At 62.8% G+C, this 26,046-nt stretch overlaps 1 protein-coding gene across 4 annotated transcripts; it reads left to right on the forward strand.

The window, feature by feature from the left end:
* The first annotated feature begins 1,927 nt into the window (after positions 1–1,927).
* Positions 1,928–23,453, forward strand: KRT80 (keratin 80). 4 transcript variants are annotated; one of them, XM_077869964.1, is made up of 9 exons: positions 1,928–2,619; positions 7,407–7,615; positions 12,163–12,223; positions 12,426–12,572; positions 19,150–19,314; positions 19,580–19,705; positions 20,574–20,794; positions 21,250–21,305; positions 21,405–21,503. In XM_077869964.1, the coding sequence occupies exons 1-9, from the start codon at positions 2,320–2,322 to the stop codon at positions 21,437–21,439; spliced, it is 1,320 nt and encodes a 439-aa protein (XP_077726090.1). In that variant the 5' UTR covers positions 1,928–2,319; the 3' UTR covers positions 21,440–21,503. The 4 variants fall into 4 exon arrangements, with proteins under 4 accessions (XP_077726090.1, XP_077726088.1, XP_077726091.1 ...); XM_077869962.1 differs by having other exon boundaries at positions 1,933–2,619; positions 21,440–23,453; XM_077869965.1 differs by having other exon boundaries at positions 1,935–2,619; positions 12,426–12,521; positions 21,405–21,498.
* Positions 23,454–26,046: the final 2,593 nt, after the last annotated feature.

Consider the following 26,046-nt stretch of genomic DNA (forward strand, 5'->3'; position numbering starts at 1 on the left):
GGGAATTAGGGCGTCCAGCTCAAGGAAAATCAAGAGGTGGAACGGGGCCCCTGGCATCCCACTGCCCTTCCCTGGGACCAATCACCAGGCTCGGAGGGTCACATCAGAGGGAGGGCCATAGCCCAGCTGCCTGCGTGCACATCCACCCCTGATAAACTATATGACCTGAGACAGCCACTTAGCTCCTCGGAGCCTCAGCTTCTTCCTCTGAAAACCGGGGCTGATGAGAATTAACCTGTCTACGCGGGTGTCATGAGGACTAAGGGAACTAATCCAGGTAGAGCACTGGCCATATACCTGACATGTCACCTGTTATTTCAGCACCAGCCCGGCCCACATGCCATCACCCGCCTCCCCTGTCCCCACAGAGCCGCACGTGGGGGTGGCCCGGGGGGTGGGATGGGGAGGGGGTTTGGGTGGACCACGTGCCATTCAGCTACCAGGTCAGGGAGGCTGGGGAGGGCCGTGCAACAGGTGCTGAGTGGGGAATGGGGCACCATGTGTCGGAAGGGGGGACACAGACACCATCTCCATGACCCGGTCACAGCGCAGGACCTCACCAGCCCACCTTCCCCCTCCCACCTCCACCCGTCATCAGAGCCGGGGTCTCAGCCTCAGGATACAGTCGAGGCCCCCCGGACAGACTGCTGCACCCCAGTGAGCCAGAAGTGCCCACTATGTGGGAGAGAGCAGGGGCCTGGGAGGCGGGAGGCCGGGAATGGGCCCTGGGATCATGGTGGTGGCTCCGGGCTCCAGCCTGTCTCTTCCTCCAGCCCCAGAGAGGTCCAGATCCCTTGAGTCTCCCCCAGACAGGCCTTCTCTCTGCTGTGGTCCCACCACCCCAGAGCAGCACACACCAGGCCCAGGGAGGGCACGCAGGGCCAGGCAGCCAGGGCAAGAGCATCCAGGGACATCACCAGGGAAGAAGGAAGCGCGGGCCCCAGAGAGCCAGCGACTGCATAGGTGAGATAGAGGGGGTCCCCGGGCTGCCCCACCCGAGGCTCTGTGGGAGCCACTTGGCATCTTTTCTGTAACTACTTCATTCTTGTCTTTTTCTTTCTTTAAAAAAAAAAAGATTTTATTTATTTATTCATGAGACACAGAGAGAGGCAGAGACACTGGCAGAGGGAGAAGCAGGCTCCATGCAGGGAGCCCGACGCAGGACTCGATCCCAGGACCCCGGGGTCACGCCCTGGGCTGAAAGCAGATGCTCAGCCTCTGAGCCACCCAGGCGTCCCCATAGATACTTCATTCTTAAGATGCAATAGCAGGAGGAGAAGGAAGGGTGGAGGAAAGGGGAGGAGGGGAGGGCTGGGGCAGGAGCACCATCCCACAGCCCTTGAGGAGGAGCCACAGTGACCCCTGCCACCGCCCCGCAGCCGGGCCCTGGGTCGTAGCCACCGTTCACGAGGCCCTTGAGCCCTGCCCTCCACCAAGTTCTGTGAATACGCCGAGGAGCCCCGTGGAGGTGCCCCGTGGGGGTCGGGGCAGAATTTCCATCCTGGACACAGAAGTCAGGTGCCCCGCCTGAGGGCAGCGAGCGGCCAGGCCGAGCCTGGAGCCCAGTTCTCACTTGTCCGAAGCCAAGCGCTCCTGGCCTCGGCCATGGATTTCCTCTCGGGCCTCTGAGACCGTGGCCTGCGCTAGCAGGTGCTCAATGAAGCACAGGTCAAAGGAAGGAGCGAGGGGGAGAGGGAGGAAGACAGGAAGAGAAGATAAGCCAGGCAGACTCTTAGGCCGCGAGGAGATAAATCCGGAGGTGCTGCTTCCCGGTGCCAGGGTGGCACGCCGCCCAGGACGGCTGCCCTGCGCTCCGGGAGCTCACAGCCTGGCTTGCCTCATCTTTTCCAGAAGTATGTGAGCCCAGATACGTCAGGCTTCAGGTATGCGGTGAGGTCTGCGGTCAGAGGTGCGCGCTCTCTCCCTCTCCGTCCTTCCTCCGCGGGCCTGGCCCGCCTCTGCCGCTGCCCCACCGCACCAGCCCACCAGCCAGCCCAGCCTTGCCCCCACTCCCGGGAGCCGGGCCCAGCTCGGCGGGGGGGCCTGTGACCAGCCCCCTCCAGCGGGCAGGGCTCGGGCCCTGGGAGGAGATGTGTGCCTGGTGCCGGGGGAGGGGCAGGAGCATCGCATCATCTAACAGGTTGGTCGGGCTGGGAGGCGTCCCGCCCTCCTGGAGCTAATGAGCACTGTAGGACAGGTGTTTGCTCCTCAGTCCCCAGCCTGCCCTGCCTGCGACCAGAGCCAGCCGCCCGCCACCTCTCGAAGGCTCGCTCACATCCCCGCGCCCTCCCTCCCGCGTCCCGGGCCCGGGGGCCCGCCATGGCCTGCCGCTCCTGCGTCGTTGGCTTCAGCAGCCTCAGCAGCTGTGAGGTGACCCCTGCGGGCGGCCCCCGGCCTGGGACCTCGGGATGGGGCAGCTGCGGGACCCCCGGGCCAGGCTTCAGCTCCCGCAGCCTCACAGGCTGCGAGGCGGCCGGCACCATCCCCAAGGTAACCGTGAACTCCAGCCTGCTGGTGCCCCTGGACCTCAAAGTGGACCCAGCCATCCAGCAGCAGAAGAACCAGGAGAAGGAGGAGATGAAGGTCCTCAATGATAAATTTGCCTCCCTGATTGGCAAGGTGAGCAGACGTGGGGGCCGGGGAGGTCCTAAAAAGGAAGGACGTTCAGACCTGGCCCGGTGGCTGGGCTCCGTGTTTCTGGAGCATCATGCCCCACCCCTGACCCCAGCCAATGAGGCGCAGGCAGGCGAGCTCTGAACAGAGAGCTGGAAGCCCTGAGCCGCCCGCCCGGGCACTGGGGGAGAAAGAGGCCCCAGGACGGCTCCCAGGGATGTCTGAGCAACAATGTGCTTCGTGGGTTGGGGTCACTGTCCCCGTGGGGGGACCCCAGCGGGGAGCCCCAAGTGTGGCCAGGAGGATACCCTCTCATCGGAATGGCTGCTAGAGGCGTGCTTTGCCATCCAGCCCCGAGGCAGGGGGCAGAGACGGGCTCCCGAGGGCCCCCCCCTTTCCAGGCCTTGGCGCCGCTCAGCTTCCCGCGGCCAGAAGCGTCAGCGGGGCCAGCGGAGCACGTGGTGCCTCCAGAAGGAGGCTGAGCAGCAGGAAGGCCGCGGCAGCATGTCAGGAGATAGGAATGCAGAGAATCGGTGTCGCGAGTCAGAAGCAGACGGGCAGCCAGGCCTCCGTGGCACCCACGGCCGAGAGGGAGTCCGTCCCCAGACCCCCACGCGGGTGTGGCACTGCTGTCCGTCCCCGCCGCGGGGCAGGGGCTCCGAGAGCTCCGAGGGAGCCCTGCCCGCCTCCCGAGCCCACTCCCCACTCCCCTCCGCCGGGAGACTCCCCCGAGCGGCCCCCAGCTCTGCCCCCCGCCTTGTGGCATGACCGTAAGCATCATGGGAGCAACAGCTGCCTTCACCGCTGACCGCGCGCCAGGCACCGTGCAGGATGCCTCACGCGTTTGCCTCCGTTTCCCTCGACAACCACATGGAAGGAGTCACCTTGTGCCCACCGACAGATGAGGAAAGCCAACCTCTCCCTCCTGCTCAGTAAACCAGAGCCCGTCCTCTGCCCCTGCCGCAGGCCTGGTCTGCGTTGTCCCCCCGACCCGGGCCCGCCGTGTGCTGCTGGGTGGGCACCGTGGGGAGGGGCAGAGGGAAGGAAGGAACGCGTGCGGAGCATCTGCCCGCGCCCAGCTCTCTGGGCAACCTTGCAAATGTGCGCCGCTGGCCCCCGAGCACGCTCCCCGGTGCCTATTTCCCCTACTGTAGAGACGCGGCGACAGCGTCCCGAGGTTCAGGGCCTTGCCCAGGGTCACGCTACCACCAGGTATACAGTCTGGACTTGACCTCGGGTCCGTGGGCTTATCTCCCTCTCCCCGCAGCTCACGTGCCCAGACCAGCGTTCCTCTGCTCACACCCCAGGGTGACCGGGGGTCGGGGGATGAGGCTGGGAAGTGACAGCTGCAGAAGGACAACCATCCACTGAGGTGGCACGTTCCCTCCCGCGGGGCCCCGGCCTGGCCGGCTGTGCAGAGCCCTGCGCCGCTGGGCCGTGTGCCCCAGGAAAACAGCCTGCTGCCCTGGGGAGGCAGGTCCCTGCAGAGCCACCTCCTCCGAAACCGCTTTAATCCCTTAAAAGGAATGCTTGGTGAGCTATGTAATTTGGCTCTGATGGGTGGCTTTCCTCTGAGCGCCAGGGCTGATATCACCCTGCGCCTCAGCCATGGGGACAGGACGGCTACGTGGGCACAGGGAGGGGGCCAAGGGGCTGGGGCTGGTGCCCAGGGGTCAGGATAGGATGCAAGGAGCCGTGGGTGCCAGCCTCTTGGGGGCCCTTTATAGGGGACTGGAAAGAAGTGTGTGGGCCTGGGAGCCAGAGGCCATGCCCAGTGCAGGGGTGGGGGCTCTAGGCAAAGAGGAGAAGCAGGCAGGGTAGCCCTTCAAGTCCACGGCCCCTCTGGGCCCTCTGAGGCGCCAAGAGAAATCAGGGAGCACTAAGGAGGAGGAGGAAGAGGAGGATGGGGAGTGACCCCCAGGAGTCGGCCAAGGGTCCCCGGAGAGCAGTCAGTGTTGGGCCTCCACTTGCAGGCTGTGTTTCCGTAAGCAAGCCACTCGCCGCCTCCCTGCTCTGCTGCTGCTCTGAACGTGACCCTGAGCTCAGGCCAGTGGAAGGATGGGTAGGGACACAGCCCCTGAGAGGGCAGCAGGAGGGGAGGTTGAGGCAGGGCCAGCAGCCCACATAAGGAGGCAGTGAGAAGGGAACCTGAGAGGGGTGTTGAAATGCCTGGACACAGAGGGACGGACTGCCACAGCGTCTGCCCGTGGGCCTGTGTGGCCTCTGGAAGTCGCCGGAGCCACCATGCAGTGGGCACCTGCACGCACAGGGGCACAAACAAGCCCTTCCCGGCAGGCAGGGGACTTGACAACTGACAGCCATCCCCCAAGGAGGGAGAAGGACCCGCGTGCCCCGGGGTCCCCACTCGGTAGGCTCGCCTGCGGGGACCGTGCGCTGGGGACCCGAAGCCTCCCTCCCCGGGAGCTCCCTCTGTCCCCACCCCGGTCTGGGCCTGCTCTGCAGACGGGCGGGGGAGCTGGGCCTCGGTGAGTGCTGTGCTTCTGGGCCTCAGTTTCCTCACCTGTAAATGGGAGCAGGTAGACGAGGGGTTTGCTCTGTGAGGCCCCTCCTAGAGCTGCCACCTGCCATGTAAGGGCGGGGGGAGGGGGGTAGAGGCCAGAACAGGGAGGAAGGGGACTTGAGAGGTGAGTGCGCAGCAGCCTTGACAGGTTAGAGCAATGAACTGCCTACCCAGCCCTCCCTGGGCCTTTGTTCCGGAGAGGGAGGAGCCTTGCACACCTGGATGAGTTTCCATCCCCACCCACTGAGACGACAAGAAACTCCCCCGATGGCAGCAGGGGAAAGGGCTGCCCCGTTCTTGCCACCACAGGTGCCCTCTGGCTGGCCTGGTAGCCAAAGGCGCGCCTCCTCCCGGCGGGGCCGTAGGGAAGCCCGGGGCCAAGGGAAGGACGTCCTGGGTGCAGGGTGTGTGCTGCTGGGGTGGAGGAAGGAGCCTCACGCCTCTCCCCTCACCTCGCCCTCAGTGTAAACACACAGCTCTGGCTTGTCAAAACCCCAGGAAGGCGGGGTGCACACGTATCTGCCCCCCCAGCGAGCCCTCTCACACACGCAAGACAGAAACCCTCTCACGGTCGTGCTGACGGAACCTGTTCGGCTGTGCCAGCGGCGCCGGCCCCACAACGTCCGGGGCAAGCGGGAGCTAAGCGGGGGAACGACAGCCCGCAAAGGCCGTCGCCCAGTCCTCCAGCTGCCGCTGCCCGATGCCCGATGCCAACCCTTCGAGGATGTTGGGGTGTCATGGGAAAACCCAAAAGGATGTGGGCAGGACGGGAAGAAAGAGGAGGGCCCACCTGGCAAACCAGATTCAGGAGGAACAGGGAGTCCCTGAAGGTCCAGGGTGGGCAGCGGCCACCAGGCGGGGAGGCGTGGCCCGCAAGCCGCCCTAGGGACCCCGGACAAGTCCCCGGACCACCCTGGGCCCCCACCTCCCCGACTGTAGGTGGAGAGTAAACCAGGCGATCCGCAGGGCTCCTGCCTCTGATGCTCTGAAGGGGGCTCTTCCAGCTGTGATTGGGGGGCTGCTGGCAGCAGGCAGGGGGGCGGCCAGCCGCTCGCTCATGCCTTTAGGGAACATCGGGGCGCCTGCCCAGCCAGTGTCTCCCAGCTGCCCCTGGCGTGGGCGCCCTAACCGTAGGGTCCCAAGAAGAGAGCAGGTGGTTCTTGGCCTGGCGGGGAGGGTGGCAGGTCAGGACAAGTGAGGGTCTCATCAGGAAGGGGCGCCTCTCTTGAGCTGTGATTCTAGGAGGCTTCCTGCAGGAGGGGGACCTGGGAGCACAAACGGGGAGGGACGGAGGGACGGGGATGATGGGGAGGACAGTCAGAGGGCGGCTGGAGCCTGGAGAGGACAGGGCGCTGGGCTGCCCCGCGTGGGGGGAGGCAGCCGCGCCCGGAGCCCTCGGCCGTCGCACCCTCGAGGCCACGCGGGCCCCAACCAGAGGCAGAAGCCAGTCCGGGAAGGGCAGGGGGCGTCCCAGGGCCCAACGCGACACTGGCCTGTGGGGTTGTAGGGGTTGAGAGATTCTAAGCCCCGACTGCCCTGGATTCCACCCCTGGCTCTGCCACTTGCTAATTTTGCGACCTTGGGCAAGTCGTCCAACCCCCCTGCGCCGTGTGGCGGCGGCCGGCGTACCTAGCCCGTCAGTTGTGGGATGTGATGAGGTGAGGCCGTCAAGCGTGCAGGGCAAGGCCTGGCGCACAGTAGGGAACCCGTAAACACTCGCGAGTATTACTGCCCCGAGCACACCCCCAGCTTCCTCTCCCAATCAGCCCTGAGAGGTGGCCCGGGCGGGCCGTGTCCTTCCCAATCTCCAGCCGGGGAAACTGAGGCTCGGGGAGGCTACAAGTGCAGGCCGTCGGGAGGATTACCAGCGAAGGACCGAGCCGAGCTTCCGCGGCAAGATGAGACTAGGCTTGTCGGGTGCGGGAGATGGGCCTCTGACACCTTACTCTCCCGGGGTCTCCCACCCACGCCCCAGGCGGGCGCCAACGGCCTGTCACCTCATTGGCACATCGGCCCCTCCTCCCCTAGGAAATCTTTGCTAAGCGGCCCCTCCCTTTCTGATTCCCTCCTTATCTCACCATCTTCTGCTGGAGCCACAAGGAGCTGCAGATGTGATCCGACTGCGTGTGCGGCCCGCGGGGTGCTGAGCATGGAGCAGATGAGCTGCCGCCGCCCGGGGATGCCCCCATGCGGGCAGGCCGGCTGTCCCGGGGCCCCCGCGCCCCCCCTGTGCACGCCGGGCCCTCTCACCGCCACCCCCCTACTCTCCCAGGTGCAAGCCCTGGAGCAGCGCAACCAGCTGCTAGAGACCCGCTGGCACTTCCTGCAAGGCCAGGACTCGGGCACCTTCGACCTCGGGCACCACTATGAGGAGTACCAGGGCCGGCTGCAGGAGGAGCTGCGCAAAGTGAGCCAGGAGCGGGGACAGCTGGAGGCCAACCTGCTGCAGGTGCTCGAGAAGGTCGAGGAGTTTCGGATCAGGTACGGAGCGTCCTGCAGGGGGCCGCGGGCGGGGACTCAGGGTGCCCAGATGCCCAACCTGCGCCCAGATGCAAGGCCCAGGGCACCCAGGAACATGTCTTGACTACAGATGTGCTTCCTGAGGTCCTACTATGTGCCCGCCAGGACTCAAAATACGGGGAGGATATGGCGGTGAGCCCACAGCAACCCTCCCTGATAGTGCCTCGTGCAGCAAAGTCGGTCTTACGCGGATGGACAGCTAGGCCCTGTGCCTGCCGGGCCTGGGCACCAAGGCAGTTCCCGTCCCCTGCCCCCCTCCTGTGCCCGGCTCCTGCCCGTGCATTCCACTGGCCATGAGAAAGCGTCGCCAGCGGGAGCAACAGATGGGCTCCTGCCTCAGATGCGGTCTGGAAACTGGCTCTCGAGCGGGCTGGAAAGGGACGTGGGGTAGGCAGGGGCCGAGCCGGTGGGGCTTTGGGCTAAAGAAGCAGTGCCCTGTAGGTGACGCCTGCCGTGACCTCAGTGGTCTCCTAGCGATCTGGGGAGACGGGGAAGTCACAGCCCCAGCCTGCGAGACGCTCCTAGACGGGAAGGGCTTCGCTGCTGGCCTCCAGCCCTCACCAGCTCTGCGACCTCGGGCAGGTCGTCAACCTCCGAGCCTCAGTATCCCCCTGTGTGGGGTGGGGATGCCGATGCTGAACCATCCTGAGGCTGGCGTGAGGAGGAAGTGGGGAGCTCAGCGTAGGGCCCGGCAGCCTTAAATGGCAAGCCTTTTACCCCCCGCCCCCCGGAGGGCTGAAGCACCGGGCGCACAGTGGTCCTTGGCACAGGGTTGCTGAACCGAACTGGGCAGTCGGGAGAGGCAGGTGCTTGGGTCCCTCGGAGGAGAGGTGGCATCTCTGGCCCCACAGCGGGCAGGCTTCAAGGACCAGGAGGCTGAGACACACCAGAGAGGCTGGCTGTGCCCCTGTGCCCCTTCCTCTGGTCTGGTCTTTTTTTTTTTTTTTTTAAGATTTTATTTATTTATTCATGAGAGACACAGAGAGAGGCAGAGACACAGGCAGAGGGAGAAGCAGGCTCCATGCTGGGAGCCCGATGTGGGACTCGATCCCGGGACCCCAGGGTCACGCCCTGAGTCGAAGGCAGGTGCTCAACCCCTGAGCCACCGGGGTCCCTGATCTGGTCTCCTTTTGAAGAGGCCGCCGGCCTGGGTGCGGGAGGACGGGATGTGCCTGAACCCACCCCTCCCCTCCTCCTGCACTCGCCCGGCCTGAGCCCTGCCAACCTCAGGTGAGGCCTGCAGCCTTGGGAACAGCCAGCCAGGTGGGGCTCGGGCAGCCTGTCAGGAGTCCAGGGATCCGCCCCTCCATGTGACCCACCCCTCCATGCTCAGGCCATATTCAGAGGGGATGGTCAGGTGAAGCTCTCCGCACTCTGCGGGGGAGCCTCAGTTTCCTCATCTGTGGGTCTAGCTGGAACTTTCTGGCCAGCAAGCATGACCTGCAGCCCTGGCCTGGGCTCTCCTCACGGCTGGGCCCCTGCACGGCCTAGGGGCCGCCTCTCCCCCGCCCCGCCCCTGCTCTGTCCTATGAGCTCCTACAGAAACCCACGGGGAAGCCCACTGCCCACTCTGAGCTGCCCAGCTCCACACCTGGCCGTGATGAGGGGAATCATGTGGGCACCAGGACCCAAGATTGGTTTCACGGATATCCAGCAGCCCTTTGGCCCTCGAAGAATCAGAGAATGGCTGGATGGGGGCCTGGGGGCTGGATGGGGGCCCGGGATCCTCCTTTCACAGGGAGGGAAATGCAGGCCCAGAGAGGGCAGGGAGCGGTCCGCAGCCACAGGGCCGTGAGTGCTAAGTGTCACCCCCAACCCTCGCCACCACGGCGTGAGGCCACCCCTGTGAGCCCAGCCGGGTCACATCCACGGGTATGTGTAACTGGAAGCTCTGTACAAGCGCTGCTTGTTGCTTTAATCCGGTTCAGCCTCCTCATTTGGCCTGCCGTCCGTCCGGTTTCCCTCTGCGCCCTGAGCTTGCTATTTGGGCCCAGGGCCTGTCTCCCCGTCTCCGGGTAGGAAACCCACCAGGCTTGGGGGAGGTGAGGTTGGGGGGCTTCTAGAGCCACAGGCCAGAGCCAGGGAAGCTGCAGCCTGGCTGTGTAGAGCCTGGGGGCTGGGGGCCCAGGAGCCAGGAGACGCCAGGCCAAGCCCTGACAGGGAGGGGTGCGCCCTGCTTCTCCGAGGAGGCCGATGAGATCAGCTTCAGTCCTAGAAATAAACAAGTCGTGGGGGGGCGGGGGTTGGGGAGTGGCAGGGGGAGCAGGGGCCCGGGTGGGTGTGACAAGCTGGAAAGGGCTGAGAATGGATTTGGGAACCGGTGGCTGGCAGACTGGCAGGGCACTGAGGGTGGAGTAGGGGAGATGGCATTTACCCAAGTCTCGGTAGCGATAGAGACTTCCAAAAGCTTTGATGTCTCCGGGACCCCAAGGATCAGCTAGCTAAGCCTTGTATTTAGTAAGGATGAAGCAGAGGCCCGACAAGGGGAAACCACTTGCCAAGGCGACACAGCAAGTGACTCAGGGGTGCCGTGTACAGTCGTGCAGGAGGCTCACTGCACAAGAGCATCTGGTCGAGGGGGTGAAGTAGGGCTGAAATCCAGTAGAGTTGGTGACAAGGGAGGAGGGAAGGTATACGGAAGGATGGGAAGGACGGTGAGGGGTAAGGGGGAGGTTCGGCAGCTCAGAACCCCCCCCCCACACACACACACACACACACACACGGGACAGCTCTCCCTAGGGTCCTGCCCTCCACCAGAATGAACTCTGCTGTCCAGACGGGAGGGGAGAAGGGGAGAGCCTTGACCACTGGGCCTACATGGGGAGGGCCAGCCAGGGAGGAGCTTCCCAGCTTAGGGCTCCCTAGACCCCCTACCCCCAGGGCAGGGAAGACCTCAGAGGCCTCCAAATTCCCAGTGGGGAGTCTGGGATGGAAGTGCCGAGAACCCCAATGAGGCTTCCCACGGTTTGTCTCCAGAAATGCTGCAGCCGAGGCAGAGGGGTTGAGGGCCAGGGTGTTAGAGCGGAGCTCAGGTGGTAATAATGGTTTCAGGGGGTACCAAGCCTTATGTCCTACCTATACCCCCCGCGACGTTGCTGCTGCGCGACTGAGGCGCACACAAGCGGCCCGCCCGAGGCAGCAAGGAGCCGGGATCCAAGCGCTGGAGCGTGGCTCTGGAGCCCACTTGCGAGTAATGCTTCCCGGGCATCTCGTGAGCCCCGGGAGGCCCCAGACTGCAGACCGGTCTCCTTGGTCCCCCCTCCACCCCACGCCCGTGACCCGTGTGTCCTGAGAGCCCCTTGCCAGCTCCGGGGAAGCCAAAGCGGCAGCCACGGCGAGTGTGCACCATGCACACGGAGTCCCGGACACCCGGGGCCCCGGGGGCTCTTACCAACTCGGGTCTGCTCCCCTCAGCTTCTCACGTCAGGCTGGTGGAGAAGGCCTGAGTGCTGGCAGGTGCAGCCAGCGGACGTGGGCGCCGGCCGGGGGGACACAGCCCCGCCGTGAGGTCGGCGACCCGGGCAGGCCTTAGAGCAGGTAATTAGAGCCGCCAGTGATTCAGGCCTTCCCTGGAATGGAGGGAAGAAAAGGAAGCCGCGGGTTCCCCCATCTGCTGAGGGCGCAGGGCTGAGGCTGAGGAGCCGGTGGGGGGCAGACACACCCCCCCCCCCCCGGGGTGGAGCGCGGGGGGGCACAACAGAGGTTTGATTAGAGGAAGGGGTTAAGGTCAGAGACCGCGTCTCCCACCCAACAGCATCCTTGTGCCAAACACAAAGTGGCCCCGAGTAAGGAGGATGCAAATCTAAGGAGAGAGGGAGCTCACCTCTGTCGCGTCCGGACGGTGCACGTGTGTCCTGTACCAGGGCGGGCTTGGGCCGCCACGCACGCGCACACGCACGGACCCGGACAGACGGGCGAGCCCAGGAAGGAGGGGGCAGCAAGCGGCCTCCCCAAGAACCCAGTGTGCGTCCCTCTGACTGCAACGTCCACGCTCTCCCCTCCGGAGGGCGATGCAGAGAGGAGGCGGGGAGGAGGGAGAGGGCGGGCTGGGGGCAGACAGCGGGGCAGCCTCCGCAGACTCCACCAAAGGCGCGGCCTGCTGGAAATGGAGATTCTTGGGGGCAGGAGATAGGGAAAAGATGAGAGAACAAAGTTGGGGCGAGAGAGCTGTGCAATCAGGAGAGGCTCCCTGGGGGAGGTGAATGTGAGGAAGAGCCAGGAAGGGGATCGACGCGCCCTCGGGAGAGGACTGGCTGACGGTGCAGGAGGAGCGAGGCAACGGGAAGCTGGTTTGCCTGCTCCCCGGGGCCGTGCGGGTGTCAGGGGCTCAGCAAGGATGATGAGGAGATGAGGGGCTGCAGCCCCGGGGCGAGGGCCACTTTTTCCTCCTTGGCACGAGGCACCACAGGGGACAGCAGAGGCCCCGAGCCCTGCTCCAGGGGCTCCCAGGGGGTTAATCACACCCCAAGCTCTCTCCTCTCTCTCTCTGCCCCCCCGAACCCCACCAGGTATGAGGAGGAGATCTCCAGGCGCACAGACATGGAGTTCACCTTCGTGCAGCTGAAGAAGGTAGCCCGCCCGCCTGCCCCTGGGGCTCCCTCCTCAGGGCCCTCTGCCCTCCCTCCCTCAGGCTCCCGGGGAAAGCAGACAGACCCGAGGAGCTGCCCTCCCCCGCGGCTCCCCCGGGAACCACCCCCCCCCGGGAGATGGGCACCCCTCTCTTGCCGTGGGACCCCTCCCGCCCCGGCAGTCAGCCGCCTCCCGCCCCCAGGACCTGGATGCCGAGTGCCTTCGTCGGACCGAGCTGGAGACCAAGCTCAAAGGCTTGCAGAGCTTCGTGGAGCTGATGAGAAGCATCTACGAGCAGGTGAGAAGATGGGGCCAGTGTCCCCTGAGCCAAGAGCCGACCTGTCCCCAGGTAAGGGAGTCGTCCGGCGGGGCATGGAACCCTCCGCAGTCCCTCACCTTTTCTGGCCACGGAACAGTCTCGAATCCCTTCCCCTGCTGCTGTCACTAACCCAACACGCCCCCTCATCCCTCATCTCACAGAGCACAGGCAAGTGCCCAAGAGGCCTCTTGCTCAAGAAGAGCCTGTTTCTCCAGCGCGGAGGGCCCGCGGGGGGCCGGTGCCTCCAGGCAAGGGGGGGGAGAAGTGGCCTGAGAGGCAGGGACCCGGGAGATCTCGAACAGCCTGAACTAATCTACCCCCCACCCATGCGACCCAAAGGCAGACGCCCACAGGCCTGGCTGGGACAGACGTGCCCGTCACCCTCCCCTGCTCGGGGCTCGGGGTGGGGGGAAGACCTGCAGTCAGATTCCTTGGTTCCCAGACGATGCTAGCATCTCCCAGAACAAAAATGACCCTGTAAATGCAGACAGAGGAGCCTCCAGATACCTTTTGGTTTGTCCCTAAGCCCTCAGCTGAGCCCGGGGTGAGGTACGGGGGGGACAACAGTGACCCACAAGGCCTAGGGCACTGCCAGCGAGCGCAGTCTGCAGATGGGCCCTGCTGCGGGCTGTGCACGCTTCCCCTCCACCCCACTCTGCCTCCGGGCGCCCTCCCTTACCTGGGGACAGGTCGGCTCTTCTCTCCAGGTCCCCGGTTGGGGAGCAAGGAGGTACGGGGGCCGGGGTTCAGTTCGGCCGGAGCTGGGCATGCAGGACTGGGAGGCTGCGTGCTGCAACCCCCGGGTGCCGCGCTAGGGCAGCGCAGCCAAGAGCAGAGCAGGGACCGACGTCAATCACAAAGTTCTGCTGAACCTGGGCGGGGAGGGGGTGGGTGCCGCCTGGGTGGCTCAGTCGGTTAAGCGCCGGACTCTCGGTTTCAGCTCAGGTCATGATCTCAGGGTCGTGGGATGGAGCCCCCCATGTGGGGCTCTGCACTCGGCAGGGGTGTCTGCTTGAGATCCTCTCTCTCCCTCTCCTTCTGCCCCTCCCCTCGCTCTATCTCTTTCTTCCTCTCTCTCAAATCAGTAAATCTTTAAAAAATACAAATTAAATTAAAAGTCCTGCTAAAATGGCTCGAGGGGCTGCTGACCACAGCCCGGTGGCCTCGTCCTGTGGAGCGTCCCGGACGTTAGGCCTCGAGGCTGCATATGGGCCAGGGGGTCGGGCCCCCACTGGGGTTCCAGGGCCTGCTGACTGGCCTGAGAAGGGGCCTAGGAGTTCCTCCGCCCCGACTCCCCGCAGAGCCAGGCCTCAGAGCCAGCGTTTCAGGATCCCCACTTGGCTCTGTGCATCTCGGGGAGCCCAGGGCCCAAGCTCTGAGCCGGGACAAAGGCCCTACCGGTGCAGACACTGGCTGGGGGTAGGCCAGGCGCGGCCAGCGATGGGCCCGGGCACTCCACGAGGCTTCTTGGCCCCTGCTCCCTTTGGATCCAGCAGCCGTTGCACCCCACTCCTGACTCTTTCTTCTCTTCCATTTCTGTGGCTTTGGGCAGTTATTTCGCCTCTCTCTGCCTCCGTTTCCTCATCTGTAAAACCAGTTTCCTCAGCATAATACCAGGCTGATTCCTACATGCATTCATCCATCTAACAAACGTTCACTGCCCGCCTGCCGGGTGCCTAGCACTGATCTCACAGCAGGGAGCATGCCGGGCACAGCCCACGCTCTCGGGGGCCTCCGCTCAGTTAAGAGGGGACAAGTGATAAGCAAGTACACAAACATCTGAGCAAGACCATTTGGGAGAGTGAACAAGGCCGAGCTGCAAGGAACCCCACGGAGGGGACGGTCAAGGTGGGGGGGCGTCCCAGAGGAGGTACGAGTGAGGGGAGGCCCAGACGGGGGAGGTCCCGGCCCGTGCAGAGCTGAGAGGGCTTCGGGCAGAAGCGGGGCCTCTGCAAGCACCTAAGGCAGGGGCGAGTCTGGTGATGAAGTGGGGAGGCAGGGGCAGCTGTGGCTACAGCAGAGCAGGCAAGGGGTCGGCACACACAGGGCCTCGGGGCCCGAGTGGGGTTTGGACCTCATTCTAAGTGTGATGGGTGCTTCTGGGGGTCCTGCGGTGGGTGGTACGGATGGGTAACGGTATGGCTCGTGCCGGCACGGCCGCGCCGTGGACGCGGGGTTGCTCCGTGCATAGAGCACTGATTACCCCTCTGGGAGGCAGCGAGGTGCCAAGCTGGCGTCGGCTGTGAGGGTTGCAGTCCTCTCCGGGGACCACTGCGGGCTGGGAAGGCAACACTGATCCTAGGCTACAAAGCTTCCCCCCACCAGGGGTCTCTAAGCTGGCGCTGCGAGAACTGTAACAGGAGAGCCACATATGTAATTGTCGTTCTAGAGGCCACATTTTTTTTTTTTGAGGATTTTATTTATTTATTCATAAGACACAGAGAGAGAGGCAGAGACACAGGCAGAGGGAGAAGCAGGCCCCATGCAGGGAGCCCGATGTGAGAACAGGATCACGCCCTGGGCCGAAGGCAGGGCATACATCGGGGATGCATTTTACACCTACAGCTCCTCTCAGCTCTCACGAGCCACCTTTCAAGTGTTCACGACCACCTGTGGCTCGTGGCTACCGCAGGGGACCAAGCAGGTGTCAGCAAAGGCGGGTGCCAGCCCTGGCTACCTCGGGTGAAAGGAAAACACGGCCGGATGGGCGTAGCCCTGGAAGGGCCGGACACCCCAGCTCCAACTCTAGAGCAGACACCAGGTCCGAAAAGCATGGCTTGGAGGCCCACCTCTGTGTTTCAGAAAACAGCGCTTCCCTTGTGCCAACACACACACACACACACACACACTCAGGGCCTCATGCATACGCTGCTGCCTCCCGAGCAACACCTCTGCCCTTCAGCTCCTGGGACATGAGCCGGGGAGAGCACCCCGGGGCCCACACTTCCCCGAGTGTCCAGGGCACACCCCAGCTCCCCGGCGCCCTTGGGGCCTGGCTGCCTCCAGCCAGAACACCACCTGCCCCACCCACAAGCTCTTGCTCCAGGGAGACCAGCTGTCCCCACCCCCCCTGCAGCCGAGTGCACCTCCCAGAATGCCCTTCACTGCAAAGAGAGCCTGGGGTGTCTACGCTGCTCTGGCGCCTGCTTTCGTAGCACGAGGGAGGCTCCTCCAGGAATAGGCTGGTCATTTCGCCCCCAGCTTCTCACCTGTTACAAGAATAGCATCCTCGGCTACTATTTATTGAGCACCTGCTACACCTCCAGGCCCCACGTCAAGTGCTTTCCAGGTGTAATCTCACTCCTCACGGCAACCCTAAGAGGGTAGGGATAATGACTAAGAGAGCACAAGCTCTAGGGCAGCGTGGATCTGAATCCCGGCTTAGTGGTTCCATGAGCTCCAGCACGTTCTTTTCTCCCTCTGTATCTCAATCTCCCTGTCTGTAAAGTAGGGAAAATAGCAGAGCCTGCTCCCCGGCCTGTTATGGGGATCTGCTTGTCAGTACATCCTAAAGCTTGGTGAATATTAATAAGTGTTAGCTGGTGAGAAAACAGGGGCTAAGAGAGGACTAGGGACCTGGCCAGGGTCGCGCGGCTAATAAGCAGTGGTAGTGGGCAGGGCCTGGTGCCATCGGGCACTATATTTTACCGAGCAGCAGCACACTAAGCTCCCAGGCGCCGCCTACCCTGACCCGTGGACCACAGAGGCTTGGTCACACGCGTGCCAGTCTCCTCAGGCTCCGGCTCCCAGGAGAAGCTCTCAGCCGTACCTTGGCTCCATTCCTGCCGACTTGGAAGCACGCATCCCCCCTAGGGCCCGGCCCACGGTGGCAGCGCACAATCCAGCATTGTTATACCCTCTGCGGCCCAGCAGGCGCCGGCGTGCCTGAACAGGTCTGCAGGCGTCCTGAACCCTCCATTCCTCCTCCTGTTTACCAGGCTCAGGCTCCCCTGCCCCTCTCCGGAAAGGACCCGAGGCCACTCCATCAGCTCCGTTTCGCCAATCCCTTCTTCCTGCCCGGAGAGGCCCTCCTCCGGTATTTCCCACAGCGCCCTGGCTTTTTTCCTGGCCCGTAACAGATGCCAACCCAGGCCTGGGCTAGAGGGCTCGATCTGGTCCCGATGCCCACCGACCCCCATTGCAAGGAAATCGCAGAACTGCATCCCCAAAACCGTCCACAGCCAAGCCCTGGCTGGTGTAACAGGTGCCATGTAGGAAATGTCAGCCTCTCGTGGGCTCCTGAGCAGTGGAAGTGGGACATGAGTCTTAGAAAACATCAACCTTGTTCCGCCAAGGGGCCGGGCTGCCCCCTGCCTTCACCCAGAGATGTCAGTTAAGTTCATTTGAAGACTGACTAAAATCCTGCATCAGGAGACCTCAAGGGGCAGCTGGCCACCAGGCTCAGGGTCCTGCGAGCCCCAAGATAGAGACAGGTTGTCCCCAGCTAGGCCTTTGCCTTAAGCTTCCTTTTGCAGGAGCCGGTCCTTGTCACCAGGGACGCTGATGGGGAGGGTCAGGCAGCTAGCAGACAGGGGAGGGGCGGCCCCCCTACCCCCATCCACCCACCCGAGGCTCTAGCTGACCTGGCCGACCCCACGGGGTGACAAGCTATAGGTCAGAAGCACCTGCCTCTGCTGGTGTAGGCTCCGGGGGGCTCGCCACAACCTCTTGGTGCACAATGACAGACCCAGGGTCCAGAGGGAGCCCAAAGTCAGCAACCGAGGTCAGAATAGTCATGAGACACATACTGAGCCTGGATCTTAGCAGGCCTCAGCTCCAACCGCGGGTTTCCGGGAAATGGGTGGGGTGGACGAAAAGGTTCAACACCAGCACTGGGTGCAATCAGTAAAACCCAGACTATGTGGAATGCAACAAGGCAAGCGACCCGGTGTTCTCAATGAGAAAAATAGCCAAGGGGGGACGGAGGGGGAGAGAGAGAGAGAGAGAGAGAGAGAGATGGAGAGGCAGCTATAAAATGAGAGACTTAGAGACCTATGGACCAATTGCAATATATGGATCCTCTGGATCCTGATTCAAACAAACAAGTAAAAGAAAAGAAAAAAAGAAAAGAAAAGAAAAGAAAAGAAAAGAGAAAAAGGAAGGAAGGAAGGAAGGAAGGAAGGGAGGGAGGGAGGGAGGGAGGGAGGGAGGGAGGGAGGGAGAAAGGAAGGAAGGAAGGAAGGAAGGAAGGAAGGAAGGAAGGAAGGGAGGGAGGGAGGGAGGGAGGGAGGGAGGGAGGGAGGAAGGAAGGAATATAGGTGAGGCAATCAGAAAAATGGGAACAATGAGCAAAACTTGCTGAACGAAGTACTTAGGTAAAGGTCCGGGCGGACTGTGAAGGGCACATGTAGGAGTACCTGAGCGCCCCACACCCTCCCTCCCGGCGCCTGCCCCCTCCCTGCCACCTGACTCACTCAGCCAGTGCAGTGCTGGCCTCAGCCGCTCGCTCCTCCTCCCCGCCCCAGCCCCGCCCAGCACCTCCTGGGGACGCCACCCAGGCCTGAAAGGTGACACCTGCAGCCCCGTAGGAAGTCCCCGTCCCCACCTGCCTCTCCAGGCAACCCTGGGCATTCAGGCCCTACAGCTGTCCGTCGGGCTCGGCCTGGGGCTAGAAAGACAGACCGAGGCTCCCCCCTTGGCCCTGCCGGCCCGAGGGAGCTTACAGGAGCAGCAAGGACTCTGGGGACCCCTCTGCGCCCACAGCTGTCTCCATGGACTCTGTGCCCGCTGGCTTTCCCCTCTGTAAGGGGGGCTAGCGGTCGCCGTGGGGCCTGGCAAGGACACCTAGAAAACACAGTGCGGAGCCTGACCTGTAACGGGCCCCCCCTCCGCCCGCCGGGGGAAATGAGAGGGGTTACCCTTCCGGGGCTCTCTGAGAATGCGGGTTGGCATTTTCTAAGCAAAGAAAAAGGACAGGGAACGAGGGAGCCTAAAGGATGGGGAGACGATGGAAATATTAGGGCCAAACCGCATCGCTGTGGTAGGCAAGCTGGTCAGCCAGGTGGGGAGGGGCCCGAGTACCCAGGGTGGCCGCGATGTCACCTCAGCCTCTGGCCCTGCGGAGGGGGGTGGGGGGGGCAGGGAGTACAGTTTCATCAGCCTCCAGCCCCACTCCTGCCCCTCATCGCTCATGGGTTCCTGTCCCAGTACCTTCTCCACGAACTGAGCCGCCAGCTTCCAGATTGGGAGAGGCGGGCAGAGGACAGTGGGTCCCAGACCTTCAGGGAGCCCCCGTGGGGGGGGGGGGCGCTGAGCCGCACCCACTGAGCCATAACGGGTCAGGGGGGTCTGAACCCTCCCAGGCCAGGCATCCACCAGGCAGAGAGGGTCCCACCTCGGGAGGACGGGGACGCAGAAGAGAAACAGGCTCACAGGGTGAGCCCCCGGAGGCAAGAACCCCTCGCTGCCCGGCCCCCTCCACCCAGGGGGACACCAGGCTGTGGGTGAGCCAGGTGGTGAGCTACGTCGCAGAGTCAGAACTGGGGCGAGGGGCAGGGGTCGGTAACGTGGGGTCATCTGTCTGGGAGATGGGGGGGGCACGCTCCACTGCCCTGGGGATGCTGGTGCCCCCCGCCCGCCCTGAGCCCCTGTGTCTGCGCCCGGCCAGGAGCTGAAGGACCTGGCAGCCCAAGTGAAGGACGTGTCGGTGACCGTGGGCGTGGACAGCCGCTGCCCCGTGGACCTGAGCGGCATCGTGGAGGAGGTGAAGGTGCAGTACGACGCCATCGCGGCCCGCAGCCTGGAGGAAGCCGAGGTCCACTCCCGGAGACAGGTTGGGGCGCGGGCTGGGGCTGAGCGGCCTGGCGGGGGGCGCCCACGTCACCTCCAGGCCCGAGAGCGGGCAGTGGGGCGCACGCGGCGGCCGCGCAATAGCTGAAAGGCCAGGACCCGCGGCCTCCAGAAGCTCACGCACCGCGGGGCCACTGGGGACCACGAGGGGATGGGGGGGGCGGCCAGAGAGAAGAAGGGGGCGAGGAGCACGGGTGCTGCGAGGGACACAGCGGGCCGCCCCTCACCGTCACCCCCGCGCCCCCCAGCTGGAGGAGCGGGCCGCCTGCGCAGCTGGGTTTGGGAGCAGCCTCCAGACCAGCCGCAGTGAGATCGCAGACCTCAACGTGCGCATCCAGAAGCTTCGATCCCAGATCCTCTCCATCAAGAGCCACGTGAGTCCCGGAGCCAGGCCTGGGGGATGGGGGGCAGGGAGGAATGCAGGGGCGCTCTCTCTCTCTCTGTCTCTCACATACACACACACACACACGCTGAGCACATGCAAGACCCTGGGCAGGCAGGTCACTTGGAGGCACCGTGCCTCAGTTTCCTCTCGTGTCCTCCTAAGACAGCTGTGAGCATCACACGAGGTGGCCTGTGAAGGGACTCTGTAAGCCGCCGGGAGGGAGCCCCACCAACACTCCAGAGCCCCCTCCTCCCTGGGGGCCTCCAGCCCGGCCTGGTGGGAAGGGGCAGGGCCGAAGCCCGGCTTCCAGGCCTCCTTGCAGGGAGTCATGGGGCGGGCTCCTGGGGGGGGGCTTCCCTCCTCCACGGGCTCCTCAGGTCCCTCCTGCCCCAGCACTGCCACAGCCACACCCCAGAGGACCGCTGCTCAGCCCCCAGCCCTGCACACTGCCTCCTGCCTGCACACCACCTCCTGCCCTGCGCATCCCCCCTGCCCTGCACACTGCCCTCCTGCCCTTCACACCCACCCTGCCCTGCACACCCTCCCTGCCCTGCATACCCCCCTCCCTGCACACCACCTCCCTGCCCTGCACACCATCTCCTGCCCTATGCATCCCCCCTGCCCTACACACCACCCACTGCCCTTCACACCCCCGTGCCCTGCACACCACCTCCTTGCCCTGCACACCCCCCTCTCTGCACACTGCCTCCCTGCCCTGCACACTGCCCCCTGCCCCGCACACCCCCCTGCCCTGCACACCTCCACGGAGCGCAGAGACGGGCTCCTGGCCCACTCTCTCCTCCCCCCGCCCCCGCCCGGGGCTCACAAACCCCTTCCCTCTGTGCTCCTGGCTGCAGTGCCTGAAGCTGGAGGAGAGCATCAAGGTGGCCGAGGAGCAGGGCGAGCTGGCCTTCCAGGACGCCAAGCACAAGCTGGCCCAGCTGGAGGCCGCCCTGCACCAGGCCAAGCAGGACATGGCCCGGCAGCTGCGCGAGTACCAGGAGCTCATGAACACCAAGCTGGCCCTGGACATCGAGATCGCCACCTACCGCAAGCTGGTGGAGGGCGAGGAGTGCAGGTGGGCGGCGGGGCCGTGGAGGGGCGGATGGTGACCAGTGCCACAGGGGCCAGCTCCCCGCCAGCAGGATGCCGCCAGAGGGAAGACCTGGGATCCTGTCCCGAGCTCAGCCACTTACAAGCCGGGACTTTGGCCCATTCATTAAATCCTCAGTTTTCCTACCTGGAAAATGGGCTGATCATGACATAGCCTCCGGGGGGAGGATTAAGACGATTCTGCACGCAAACGTCCGTCACGGTGAAGTGGCGGTGACTGTTAGCCATTTGTGCAGGGAGGGGAAACGGAGGCCCAGAGAGGACGAACTGGCTCCCCAGGGTCACACCACAGGGCAGGCCAGGGCCGGGAATAACAAGCAAGGATTGCCCTCCGCCTGCCGCTCCCAGGGCCCCAGGGCCGGGGTGCAGGGGCTTAGGCCACAGGCCCCTCCACGTGCCACCATTCCCGTCCTCCCGCAGGATGGACCTGCCTTCGGCCGCCGTGGTCAGCGTGGTGCAGTCCAGATCCAGACCCGGTGAGTCTCCTTCCCCGGGAGCCCGCAGTGGGGACGGGGGCAGGGCGCGGGGCATCGTGGCCCCGAAGGCGTTATTTCAAGCGGCTCCCAAACCTGCAGCCCCTTCCCTGGCCCCCCCCTTATGTTCCCTGTAGCGGCCTCCAAGCCCGGCCTTGCGGCGAGGGCTCCCTCCCGGAAAAAGAAGAACAAAAAAGGCCCCGTGATCAGAATCACTGAAATGTCTGAGAAGTTCCTGTCGCAGGAGTCCGAGGTCTCAGAGTAAGGCGGCGGGACCCAGGCGCCCAGGTCCCTCCCGGCCGCCCCAGGGCCTCCAGCCAGACTCAGGCCGCGGTGTGGAGCCTCCGGGCTGCACGGGAGGCAAGCCTGATCCGGGACTGAAAGGGAGGGGGTTCAAAGCCGGGGCTGCTTTTCTGTGGGTTGCGGGGAGCTGGGGGGCACACGGGAGTGTCCCCGGCTATTCAGAAGCACGCCCGCTCCATCTCAACGTTTCAGTCCTACCCTTCCAACCTCTGGCCAGACTGGGTAAACTGGAATCGGGGGTCAGGTGTGTCTCCACCTCCTTTCCCCTCTGAGGCTCCTCCCCAAACAGAGGGCTCTGACCAAGGAACCTTTGACCCCTTTTGCCCAACCCTTGCCCTAAACTCACTTATCAAGCCTCACCTTGCCTCTGCCTCAGGACCGAGGCTGGCGCCCTCGTCCACCCACCCCAGCCAGCCAGGGATCAGGAGCCGAGGAGGGCGGCTTGGGCCCCCTCCCCACATCCAGAGCTCCTGCAGAGGCTGGGTGCTGAGCACCACCTGGGGCCCCCCAGAGACCTGACAGTATTAGGGAGTGAAGGGAGGGAGCTTCCCAGGTGTGTGGGACCTGAGCCTGGACCTCTGAGGTCAGCCCAGACACGCGTGCCCCTTCCCTCCTCCCGCGGGGCCCTCACCGTGGGCCAGTCAGGATTGCACAGGCTGCCCAGGCAGCTCCTGGCTCCTTCTCCAGAAGCTCTTCTTGCCACGATAAAACCAAACCCCCTGTGAGAGGGAGGCCAGATGGCAGCCTGACACCAGGCAGGGGAATCTGGCCCTCTCTTCCCCTCCCTGCCATCCCGGGTTCACCACCCAGCCCAGGGTGCAAGCTCTCTGCCCCCCTGCTCCCCCACCACACATACCCCTCCCCACGCCTAGGCGATTCCCAAGCCTGAATCCTGGCTTTGGTGTCCCAGGCCCTGGAGACCCCTAGCGCCACCTCCACCACAAAACCCTGGGCCATTTCCCACAAATCCCAACTCTCGGGGTCCCTGTTCTCTCCATCAAGCCAAACAGCCCGGCCCGCCCCTCCACCCCTTCTTCATTTACTGAGGAGCCGGGCACATCCCACACCTGTGGGGTTAGAGCTCCTTCTTCTCTTCCCCGACCGCCCCCTCCTCCTACAAAGCCCACTCCCCTGCCTGCCCCGGCGGGGTGAGGGGTGCGTGAAGAAGGCACAGTCCACGCAGGTCTGGGAGTCTCTGAGCCCTTCCGGTTGGGCTGGGGAGCCCCAGTGACAACCAAAAAGGAATTCTGCATCCAAAGAGAAGATCTGGCGCTGGGAGGAGCATGCCTCTTTCCTCATCTTGGCTCTCACTTTTGGGGCTTGCATGGGGATCCTGGCAGCTCCGGCCGCCCCCTCCACCACCCACCCTCCCCCCCAGCCCCACTCCCTCCCTGCCCCTCGCCCCATCCCTCTGCTGACCCCAGTCTTCAATTCCTTCATCTCACTTTCCGGGACATGTCCCCCAAGGCCTCGGCCCCAGCAAGGCCTCAAGGTCCTCCACGCCTGTGCGGGAATCTCAGGCTGGAGAGAACTCAGACATACACTCATCCCTGAAGTCCCAAAAGGGTGCTGATTGCTGCTTTTTCTCTGCCTATTTATTGGTTTCCAAGGGAGCAAATCCTCAGTGGGGATACGAGATATATAAAGTATATATATATATTATTTTTCATAACTTATGTGGCTTTTAACTTATTGCTTCCCTTCCTGTTTCTGCATATCAGTGCTGTACTTACTATGTGGGCAGACAACACGTATCCCAGCCACCCCACCTGGCTGGCTGACTATCCTGAGAGCAATGCCCCCGCCTCCTGCCAAGGGATGAATAAAGTGCTGAGATTTGTCCATGGACAGAGCTGTAGTGTCTGTTTTTATCTCTCCGCTCGGGACCGGCCGGGTACAGGTCAAACAGGGGGGATTCTCCAGTAATGGGGAAAGGGTTCCAGGGACTTTTTTTTTTTTTTTTTGGTGGGGGGAGCTCCAAGGACTTAATGATACCTTCAGACCAGGGCAACCTGCAACCTGGACACAGAGAGCCTTCCCGCCCCATCATCCAATCAGGAGGCTTTCTCATGCTGACCTAGGTCGCCAGCACCTCCTGGCACACCCGGGCACCACGTGGCCGCCTCGGCCAGCACGGATGCGGGGGCTCCCCTGAGCGACGGCAGGTACCTTCTCAAGCACTTCTCCCCGCCCGTGGGGCTTGGCACAGCCCGGGGTAGATTCTGATGGGTACAGGCCTAATCCTGCCAAACCAAATTCTAGATCAACAACCAAGAATTGAGGACTTTCTCCGAGCCCAGCCCTGCTCTAGGACCCCAACTGCTGCCCACCCCTCCACCTCAAGGAGCTCACAGGTGTCGGGTTGAGGGATAGGCCGTCTACCTAAGACAGCCATCCCCTACTTCCTGACCACGCGAGAGGTTCCGGGGAGGGGAAGGGAAACCAGAGAATCAGAACAGGCTCCTGGGGGTGGGGGGGAAGTGGGGCTTCGAGCACCAAGGAGCCAACTAGACTGGCAGACGAGCAGGTGTCTCAGGGGCAGGAAGCCTGAGCCAAGAAGGGCCTTTGAAGCCCCGGTGTCCTGGCTCGCCCACTCACGGCGACCTCAGACAAACAGAGCCTCAGTTTACTCATTTGCAAAACGGAGCATAGACCAGCCCTACCTACCTGATAGGGTGTCGGAGGATCTGATGAGGTAGCTGTGTTCACTTCCGTCAGCAACACCACACCTTTCGTTTCAAGGTTTCAAGCGCTGGGAGGGTAACACATGTAAAGGATCGCTAGTGGGGTCGTCATCTAATGAGAGGTTGTGGATTCAAGATGACCCACTGGTTTGGATCCCCCCACCCCCCATCCCCCACCGCCCACCCCAGGCTGGCTCCCTCGGGGCACAGGGCAGCCAGGCCCACCCACCCCACCCCCCACCCCACCCACCCCCGGCCTGGAAGTTCCCAGACTTCCGCTCAGAGTGGATCCATTCTTCTGAGGCCCCTGCTCTCTGAACTCAGGAGAAACTGATGGAAAACTCCGTCCCCCTCCAGAAGAGGCCTGGAACTGAGAGCAATCCTCTACTTATCTTTTTCTGTTAATTTCTGACTTGTAAAAAAAAAAAAAAAATTGACTTGTGATTTTCTTGAATGGTAATTTGGATCTCTGAACCTAAATATGAATTTCAGAGCCAAAAAACTATGTGACATATTTATTATTTCCTTCCTCCCACTTTCTTTGAATTTATTAACTTCTTAAGCCATCTCTGCGCCCAACATGGGGATTGGCAATCACAGCCCCGAGGGGATCAAATAAATGAGCCAGCCAGGCACCCCTGAATTTATTATTTTTATTTATTGTTTTTATCATTTTCCAACTTCTTGGGTTAAATGCTTTAATTTTCCATCTTTCTTCTTTTTCAATATAAGATTCTCAGAAGACCATGAATGCCCTTTTAAGAACTGTTTTGACTGCTTCCTATTGTTTTCATGTACAGCAGTTTTATTAGAATTTCTTTAAAGCAATTTTATTCTTTTTTTTTCTTTAAGGATTTTGTTTAGGGACGCCCGGGTGGCTCAGCCGCCTTCAGCTCAGGGCGTGATCCTGGGGTCCTGGAATTGAGTCCCACATCGGGCTCCCTGCATGGAGCCTGCTTCTCCCTCTGCCTCTCTCTGCCCCTCATGATTAAATAAATAAAATATTTTTTAAAAAATAAATAAATAAAAAGTAAAAGAAAGAAAGAAAGGAAAGAAAGAAGAAAGAAAGAAAGAAAGAAAGAAAGAAAGAAAGAAAGAAAGAAAGAAAGAAAGAAAGAAAGAAAGAAAGAAAATGACTTCCCTACCCAAAGAAGGAAACTCTCCTGCCCCTTTCCCACTAGCTGCTCCTGAGCACTCCGGAGACTCGGTCGGCTTCCCCCTCCGCGCAGGCTCCCTCCTTCCTCCTCCTTCCCTCTCCTGCCCTCCAGAGCAAGTCCCCGAACACCTGGCCAAGGATGTCACCCCTGCTCCGAGTACAACAAAACTAAGCCCCTGCCTGGGTTTGGCTCTCGCTTCTCCTTGGTCTCTGGTCCTCCCACCTACCTGTGAGACAGAGAGGACAGGTGTCATTAGCTGAGGCCCTGTGGGGCCAGTCACTGTAACCCTGGTCACCCAGCAGGTGAAAGGAAGCATTTTGGTTCCGTGGAACCCTTTGTTCCCCGCGGATCGCCCGCTATAGGGCGGTCAGTGCAAATGACCAAACCCCAGAGTTGAAGAAATGGAGACTCTGAAGGCCTCACCCTCAGACCAAAAGGGTGGTGGGGTTAGCACTTGCCCAGCAGCCGGTGCCCAGCCGAAGCCCCGGGCTCAGCGTGGATGGTCAGAGCTCAGAGGCCGTGGGCCAGAGCTAGCAAGTCAGCACCCCGGCGGCTCCAGAGAAAACTCCCTGTAAGAGGGGAGCCCAGGACAGGCCCCGG

Source organism: Canis aureus, chromosome 25 (genome assembly GCF_053574225.1).
Source record: "Canis aureus isolate CA01 chromosome 25, VMU_Caureus_v.1.0, whole genome shotgun sequence".
Classification (NCBI taxonomy): Eukaryota; Metazoa; Chordata; class Mammalia; order Carnivora; family Canidae; genus Canis; species Canis aureus.

Coding starts and splice junctions, on each gene's coding strand:
- KRT80 (XM_077869962.1), top strand. CDS start 2,320: ATGGCCTGCCGCTCCTGCGTCGTTGGCTTCAGCAGCCTCAGCAGCTGT. Junction 7,616..12,162: donor GTCGAGGAGTTTCGGATCAG/GTACGGAGCGTC, acceptor GAACCCCACCAG/GTATGAGGAGGAGATCTCCA. Junction 19,706..20,573: donor TCCTCTCCATCAAGAGCCAC/GTGAGTCCCGGA, acceptor TCCTGGCTGCAG/TGCCTGAAGCTGGAGGAGAG.